The 8,908-nt window shown below is 56.6% G+C and overlaps 1 protein-coding gene across 1 annotated transcript; it reads left to right on the top strand.

Annotated features, from left to right (window-relative positions):
• The first annotated feature begins 1,887 nt into the window (after window positions 1-1,887).
• SELPLG (selectin P ligand) lies at window positions 1,888-8,521 on the top strand. Its single transcript, XM_081122916.1, has 2 exons — window positions 1,888-2,011; window positions 6,123-8,521. The coding sequence occupies exon 2, from the start codon at window positions 6,128-6,130 to the stop codon at window positions 7,478-7,480; it is 1,353 nt and encodes a 450-aa protein (XP_080979042.1). The 5' UTR covers window positions 1,888-2,011; window positions 6,123-6,127; the 3' UTR covers window positions 7,481-8,521.
• Window positions 8,522-8,908: the final 387 nt, after the last annotated feature.

The raw sequence follows: 8,908 nt of genomic DNA, 5'->3' as shown, positions 1-8,908 counted from the left end.
TTACTGATACTTTCATGGGTTGCTTCTCCTGTGTGCCCTGACCAGGGATCGAGCCTGCTTACCTTGGTGTATCGGGACAATGCTCTAACAACTGAACTGCCCGCCCAGGGTGTCTATGGCGTTAAGTTTTTTTTAGAGCTAGTCTTGTCACTGGCGTGAGCAGTTCCCCACTCCACTGCCAACCCCGATACAACAAAGGAGCAAAATGCAACCGAGCTGACAACCGCAGGAGCACAGCTGGGCAGGCAGCGGTGACTTGGTGCCCATTGTGGGGCTGGTGTGACACACCACTCGGCAGCTGCAAGCATTGCCATCTGTCAGCTAATGTAAGCAAGACCGTTCGGTGCACGGATGATCCTCAGGAGTGTCCAAGAACAGGCAGACCTTGGAGATGCTGCAGGCTGGCTTCCAGACCTCCGCAATATAGTAGTTCCACGAATTTTGGGGTTTCCCGGTGCATTTAAAAATTGTGTTTATACCGTATTACAGTCTATTAAGTGTGCAATAGCATTCTGTCTAAAAAAGAAAAGAACATGTCTTAATTTGAAAATACTGCTAAAAAATATTCTACCCATCCTGCGATGTTGACGGCTGCTGGCTGACCGGGGTGGTGGCTGAAGACAGAGGAGGCTATGGCGATTTCTTGAAATAAGACAACACCGAGTCCTTTCATGAGCGACTTCTCAAAAGATCACTGGTCACAGATTACCAAAACAGATAGGGCAATGAGGAACTTTGAAATATCGCCAGAATTACCAAAAATGTAACAGACAAGAAGTGAGCAAATGCGGTTGGAAAAACGGTACCGATAGACCTGCCCTATGCAGGGTTGCCACAAACCTTCCACTATCAACAGTCAAAAAACGGTACAAAAGAGCAAACAGGCCCAAAAATCCCTCCCGCGATATACCCGTGACGTGCAATAAAGCAAAGCGCGACAAAAGCCAGGTAGGCCTGTGTGAGGCCACCACCCACCGGGGCTCGGTTTTCGTTTTGGGCCGGGCAGGGTCTGCACCGCTCTGCACGTGCCCTGAGCCCCTTGGGCAGAGCGCAGGCTGCTTTCCTGAGAGCTCGGTGCACTCCCAGGCCTCCCAGCCTTGGCCCATGGCCTGCTCTCTGCCTCAGCTGCCATCTCAAGGGCCACTTCTCCTGACGCCCTCCCCCACCCAGGGGGAGTTAGGGGCCCCTCCCTGGCTCACCGCAGGGTGACTTACCGCGCCCTGTCATCGTGGTCTGTTTACTTGTTAGCTCCCCGGCTTCCCACCAGACGAAGAGCTACCAGAGGGCTGGAGTCTGAAATTGCTCCCCTTTGGATCTTGGCCTGTCCAGCCCAAGTTGGCAAAATGAGCCGATTAGGAAAGAAAACAGGCAGGTGTGGCCCTCGTGGAATTTGCAGCCCAACTCCCCAGAGAGGCTCCTGGTTGCAGCTGAGAGGAGGGACCCCCTGTGCACCCAGAGAAACCGTCTACCGCAAAAGAGGGACTCGTGTTTGCGAAGCTCAGGAAGGTTCTCTCCCCCCACTCCCTTCCTGAGCTCTAAGAAGCGGTTACCATCCTTTGCATCTGGTTACTCCCTTCCAGGGCGGGGTCCCCTATCACCCCCACTCTCCATCAACCATGGCGTAATGCTGTGGCCTTTCTCAGCTTGGGCCCCTCAACCGTTGCTCCCCAGAAAATTTCCATGTGGTTCTTGGTGTTTGCATGGTTACCATAATCCAAGAGTGATCTCAGCCTCCGCGGGCCCCTATGTCCCACTGCCACCCAGTCCAGTCAACAGTGTCACCAAAGCTGTCACAAACGAGGAGGTGTGGGCCATCACGTGGCCCCATCTGAGTAACCACATTCTCGCTTCCTTCTTTCGCACACGGCCGTTGGGCGTTGGCAGGGTCCAGGACCACGGCGGGGGTTGCCACAGCAGTGCCCTGCAGTGTGGGCTGGGTCGTTGTCCCTGAAACAGAGAAGCCGCTTCTCCTGGGCCCACGAAGCAGCCGTCCCATGCTCTGCTGAGCACGGTAAGTGCCAGCTTGCAAAACCACAGGGAGTTTCTGGGGGTGCCCAAGGGACCAGTGGTCCTGCTGATGGCTGAGGGCAGGCGTGGGTGGGGGGCAGGCCCTGAGCTGCAGCCCCTGGGGAGGGCAAATCAAAGATCTGGGGGTTTGGGACCAAGGTCTGCCTGGAGTCCCTGGCCCCATTCTGCCGTCTCTTTTGGATCCTGCTCCCCTCCACTGCCATCCTGCCCTTGCAGGCAGGTTGGCCAGAAGTTCCTGGCTTGGGAGCTTTCTGAATTTGAAAAATTGGAGAAATCGGGAGCATTTTCCTAAAAATCACCCTGCCCCTCCTTTCACGGGTGGGACACCAGGGCCCAGAGAGGTGAAGGGATTTGTTCAGGAGCAGAGCTGGGGTCGGGTCTGGGCGATTCCTAGGAGGCGGTGCAGGGATGGTCCATAAAAATATTGTTTCCAAAGCTGTGTTCTTCATGGTTTTTTATAAGACTGAGGCAATGCTGTGTGCTCATAGCAAATTATTAAAGTATTAGAATTAGGGTACTATTGCCAGCAAAAGAAAATAATAATGAGAGTACTCTTACTAATTTGTATTTGGGGGGCTTCAGGGGCAAAAAGGAGAATGGGGGGCTGGTGGCCAAACGGGCCCCTATACACAATTGCACATGTGCACACACACATGTGCACATAGGCTCACACACGCGCACACATGCACCGTAGACGGGTCAGGGCTCTGGTTGCTGGAATTCTCTTTCTTCCCTCTCCTATATCTGAGTTCCCTGGGCCAGGCCTCTCAAGGTCACTGGGCAGGGGTTCAGGAGGTGACTCCCCGGGCCTGGGCCCCAGAGGGGCTTTCTCCGGGGGCTGCCTGGCTGGCCACACCTTAAATGGCAGACGCCTCCCTCCCCGGGCTTGGCCAGCAGCTCTGGGAAAGCAGAACCCGGATCCGGGAAGGGGCTGGGCTGCCAGGCCCAGCACCTCACGGGAACCTCGGCCAGGTGGGAGCAGGGCCTTCAGAGGGGCTGGGAATCATCTCAGAACACTGTGTCCCCTTTTTAGAGATGAGAAAACTGAGGTGCAGAAGGGACAAGCAGGTACTTCTGGTTGTTGGGCCCCAGTGTGCTAATAACTCATGTTTAGCTCTTAGGCCAGTGCCTGGCACGCTGTCTACACTTGGTATATGTGATTTGCAAACCAGAGGCCGAGGCTGTGCACTGCACCCAGGGCTTGCTGTGGAGAGATTTCCAGGGCTTCCTGTCCTGCCCCTCTCTGACTGACAATATCAGAGGTGTGTCAAAGCTGTCCCAGGGTTGGGAACTTTCAGGGACATGGCCCTAAATGCAGAATAACAATGCCAACAGCTGACCTTTATTGAGCACTTACTATGTGCTAAACATGTAACCTGGGTGGGCTCACTTCAACCCACAACCCCACGAGGTGTAGGTGCTACTATTGTCCCTGCGTTCCAGCCAGAAATCTGGCTCAGAGAGGTGAGTTCAGTTGCCCAAGGTCACACAGCTTATAAATGACAGGGCTTGGTCTGGATCTGGTTTGATACTGGACTTGATACCAAGGTGGACCAGGCCCTGTCCTGTCTGCTGGGACTTAGACCTGCACTGGGATTCGGGGTGTGTGAGGGTCAAGGGGGTCACCTGGACCTCAGTTTGACTACTTGTGGGTTTGGACCTTCCCTTCTCTTGCGGCTGCTCAGCCCACACCCTGAGATGCTCAGTCTTGCGGATCCTAAGATTCTAAGAGTTTGAATGTTGGGACTCGTGGGGCCCAAGATTCTGAATGGGAGGTCCCAGGTTTCTTGGAAGCCCAGGGTGGCCCAGTGTGGTCTCTGGAGCTGGGGTGTTGGCCCCCTAGCTGACTGCCTGCCCCGTCCCAGCCCAGGTAGGGCTCGGGGCAGAAGCAACTTGGTTTTAGCTTGAAAGGCAGGAAACAGGCAGTGTCTGACCTCTTCCACTAGGTAAGCAGAAAACAGGGTGTCACAGCTTAACAGAGAGGGACAAACCTCTCTCCGAGCCCCGCCCAGCCCCCCTCCTCTGGGAAGTGGCTGTTTTCCTGCCATCTGAGGGGAGAGGAGGTGAAAGGTGGGCCCTGGAGGAAATGACGTCCTGCTCTGTGCCTTGTTTTCCTAACCTGTATAATGGGCACCCTCACAGCCAGTGTGAAGATGAGTGAGGTCCCTCCTATGATGGGATGATCCATCCACAGTGAGGGCTTTATAATACATCTTTCATTACAGTACATTTATTTTAGCAAATATTAGTTATTGTCCCACCTTTCGCACACTCTGCTCCTCTCCTTGCTACCTGTGTGGCCTCTCGGAGTCACAGGACCTCTGGAAGCTGGGTTTTCTTCCTATTAAATGGGCTGGTGCCTGCCCAACCTTGGCCTGGCATGAGGCTGCTGTGTCCATGGGATGGCAGGCACCAGGCTGGGGTGACCAGCTGCCGCAGCTTGCCTGGGACTGAAGGGTATGGGGACCAGGGACTTTTAGTGCTAACATCGGGGATATCCAGGACAAGCTGGTGGCCCTAGATGGGCCTGGACAGGGAGATATGGGCTTCCTTGTGAGCTCGTCTTTATCCCAACACACGGTCTCTGCTCTCACACAGGACCCTGTGGCTTCCCTAAATGTACACAGGGGAGGCAGGGAGGTTGCCATTTCTATACCCTCATTGGGGTGCACCTTTGCTCTGCCCACAGCCCCGAAGAGAGCCCCCCAAATAAAATGCCCCCTGCTGGATGCCAGCATTGGGGACCTTCCCTGCAGTATCTCATTCCATTCTCACAACCATTCTTTGAAGCAATACTACCTATTTTACAGATGAGGAAACTGAGGCCCAGAGAGGGTGAAGTGACCTGCTCAAGGTCACACAGCTCCTAAGTGGTCTCCCCCCCTCATACAGGGGACTGTGGGGATGGGTGCAGGGGTGAGGGCCCACCTTGGGAATAGGCCCCTGGCCCCCTCCATGGTATCCTCCCAGCCCCCAGGCTGCAGAAAGTGGGGCCCAGACTCATCAACAGGTGGGTTGGGCCTGGACTTTTTGCCCCTCCCTCTCTTCAGGAAGTGGCTGAGGGCTTCGCCTTCCAGGAACCAAAAGCTGCCCAAGCGTGGGGGCAGGGTTGGTGTGTGAGTCTTTTCATAATTATGAAATGTGGCTCTGTGCTGGTGGCTTCTTCTTAAATTTCTCTGCCCCCCCGGGAAAGTGGAGCCAAGGTTAGGCCGTATACCCTTCCCCCAAGTAGGAACTCCACCCCATGCGCAGAGAAACTCTGCCTCCGGAAGGCAGGTTAAGGGGCAAAGAACGTGCATGGATGTGTGTGACACATTTATTGAGCACCTACTGTGAGCCTGGAGCTTCTGAATCCATCATCTCACTGCGTTCTCTCAACAGCCCTCTGAGATGGGGACTGTTTCTTACTCCCATTTTACAGATGAGAACACTGAGGCTCAGAAAGGCAAAGGTCTGTGTCAAGGTCATGCGGTTTATAAGAGCCAGAGCCAGGACTCAAACATCTTTTTGTCTGACCCTCAGTCCTGTGCCCTGCATGGTACCCAGTACATATGGGGCTGACCTTTCTCGGGGATGTGGCCTTCAAGGGCCTCTCACTCCTATCCCGCCCTCCCTCTCCCAGCTTGTCCCCCAGCCCCAGCTACAAACGCAGCAAGCTGAGCTCTCGCCCAGGCCTTTGCTCCCTCTGCCCCCACAGCTACCTTAGGTCTCTCTACAAAGCCCCCCGAATCCTCACTCGCTCCAACTCTGATCTCTGCCACTCGCCAGCTGTGTGTCTTAGGGCAAATCGCTTCACCTCTCTGAGCCTCATTTCCCCTTGGTAAAGTGAGGATATTGGGAGGGGCAGGATGTGCCTGATGCAAAGAGCATAAAGTCTGGTTTAAGATCTGATCTGATCTGATCAGACTGACATATGGGAAACCAACACAATTCTCAGCAGTGGGTGAAGGAAGTCGGATGGAGGCTGGGAGCTGAGGGGCCTGTGAGTCAGTTTGTCACTCAAGGAGGGACAGCCACACGGCCAGCTGTGACTGCACGGACTCGCGGCCAAGGGTGCTCCGTCCTGATGTCCCTCTGTCCATGTCTCCCTCCAGGTGCCATGCCTCTGCAACTCCTGCTGCTGCTGCTCCTGCTGGGTCCTGGCAGCAGCCTCGGGCTGTGGGAGAGCTGGGAGGATGGGGCCAAGGGGGCCCCCAGCCACCTGCTGGCCCGGGGCCGGAGACAGGCGCCCCTGGAAGAAGACTTCTATGCAAATGATGAGGACAATGAGTATGACGGCACCGACCCTCCAGAGGAGCTGAGCAACAGCACAGGGGCCGGGACCCAGAGCCCCAAGCCGCAGGCTGTGATGGGAGGAGCACTGCGGCAGAGAGATTCTGCGGGGCCTGGTGCTCCCACGCCAGCCACTCTGGAGGTGACCACAGGGGACTCTGCTGGCCCGGACACAGGAGGGGCAACCATTGGGACTCTCGGCACGGAACTGGCCACACCGGGGATTCCCGTCACACTGGCCCCTCTGACCAAAGAACTGGTCACTACAATCCCTCCCGCCACGGAGGCTCCATCCACAGAGGGGGCTCTGTCCACAGAGCAGGCCACCACGGAGGCCCTGTCCATGGGGTCAGCAGTCACAGAGGCAATGACCATGCAACCTGCATCCACGGAGGACCCGTCCACAATCCAAGCAGACACAGAAGCCCTGTCCACAAGCCCAGCAGCCACGGAAGCCCCATCCACAAGCCCAGCAGCCACGGAAGCCCCATCCACAAGCCCAGCAGCCACGGAAGCCCCATCCACAAGCCCAGCAGCCACGGAGGCCCCATCCACAAGCGCAGCAGCCACAGAGGCCCAGCCTGTGAAATCCATTGTCATAGAGGCCCTGTCCACGGAACCAGCAGCCACGGAGGCCCCTTCCACAGAGCCCAGGACCACAGAGACCCTGTTTAAGGATCCAGCCACCACAGAGGCCCTGTCCACAGGACCTGCTACCACAAGGGGTCTAACCACAGCCCTTCCTGTGCCCTCTGACCCTCACAGGGGCACCACCATGGCTGTCAGCAATTCGTCGGATGCCTTCATCAAACAATGGAAAAAGAGCCAGGGACTCTCCCCCCGGAGCTCCGTGTCCCCCAGCCTCGCCGGGGCCCTGGATTACATGCCGGTGAGGCACTGCCTGCTGGCCATCTTCCTCCTGGCGCTGGTGGCCACCACCTTCCTCGTGTGCACCGTGGTGCTGGCCGTCCGCCTTTCCCGCAGGAAGCACATGTACCCCGTGCGCAGCTACTCGCCCACCGAGATGGTCTGCATCTCGGCCCTGCTGCCCGACGGCGGGGACGGGCCCGCGGCCACAGCCAACGGGAGCCTGCCCGCCACCAAGAGGCCAGGCCTAAAGGAAGGGTCAGGGGGGGATCATGACGGGGACGACCTCACCCTGCACAGCTTCCTCCCTTAGCTCCCCCTGCCCAGGCCCCTGGCTCGACCCCCGCCTCCATCCCTCCGTGGCCCTCCTGGCCACCACCGAGCACTCAGGCTCCAGGCCGCCTGTCTGGACGTTGTCGAAGCCCCCTGGGGGTAGGGCTCTTTCCTGCCGCTACCCCACTGGGGGCAGCTTGAACTTTCTCAGCTACCGCTCCCGGGAGCCCAGGGTGAGGTCTTGCCTGTGAGGGCTGGGGCAAGCTTGGGGAGCCCAAGGCTACCCCATCTTTGAGACTGTGTGGACCAACAAGCTTCCTTCTGGTGACAGAGCAACCCCCGTCCTGTCCTCTCTTGCCTTCCCCGTGTCCAAGGTGCGGGGTGGGCTCCGTCTGGTTCGCCCAGGCACCCTGCTGCCCAGCCCAGGCCCGTGCGGTGCAGGCACTCGGTGACTATTTGACGAGCAAATGCTGGCTGGATGCTTCGAGGCATCAAGGTGCCTCCTTCAGGTGGGGAGTTGGTCCTTTGCCGGTCACCCCAGTCCCTCCCTCCTCAGGAAGCCCCCTGCACGAGCCGTTGGGTTGACTTCAGTATTGTGTCTTGGACACTGGGGGCATCTTGGTAAATATCCCTGAGCGGTTGGGAAAGATTTCAGGCTGTTTGGGGGTAAAGGGAAGGACCACTTTGTTCAACCCCCCCCATGGCCCAGCCCTGGCCTACAGAACTGGGTTCCCCCCAAATCTCAGACAAGTCCGAACATCAATGCCAGCCTCCCCAGAAGCCCACCGCGACCTCTCTGTTCCAGTTGGGGCCTGTCTCCCATTAACACCCAGTACCCACCCACTCCTCGCGCGGACTCGTATGGCATTTGTACAGCTCCTAGGAGTACCGACTAGCTGTCATTTCAAGTTCTGGGCCAGCAGACTTTTTCTTAAAGGGCCAGGGAGTAAATATTTTACATTTTGCAGGCCACTTGGTCCCTGTTGCAAGTTCTCAACTCTGTTATCAACATGAATGCAGCGATTGATAATATGTCATGAATAAATGGGTTTGACTGAGTTCTAATAAAACTTTATTTATAAACCGGAGGCAGGCTGGATTTGGCTCTGTAAGTTTGTTGACCCCTGATCTAAGCATATCGTGACCACAGGTCCCAGTTTGTCTGAGACCCTCCTGATTTTAGCCCTGGAAGTCCCATTTCAGGATAGTTGGCTTCCCTATTTAAGTGACACTTAACCACATGCGCTCATTACCACTTGTGAGCCCACCTTGCCCCTGAGGGTCAGATCAGAAGGCCGGGGCTTCCTGAGGTGAAGCATCTGGCCCACTGACAGTGGCTGAGCTGGGATTCAAACTCTTGCTCTGCCCCCTGATGCCTTTCAGTCATTTTCCTGAAGAGAGTAGAGACCTGCTGCTTGAAGTGCACGCTGTTCTACCTTCTAGAAGAGGAATGAAATTCATCTCGGGG

The sequence above is a fragment of the Miniopterus schreibersii genome (assembly GCF_964146895.1).
Source record: "Miniopterus schreibersii genome assembly, chromosome: 20".
In the NCBI taxonomy this organism is placed as follows: Eukaryota; Metazoa; Chordata; class Mammalia; order Chiroptera; family Miniopteridae; genus Miniopterus; species Miniopterus schreibersii.
This window is presented reverse-complemented; position numbering and strand designations above follow the sequence as displayed.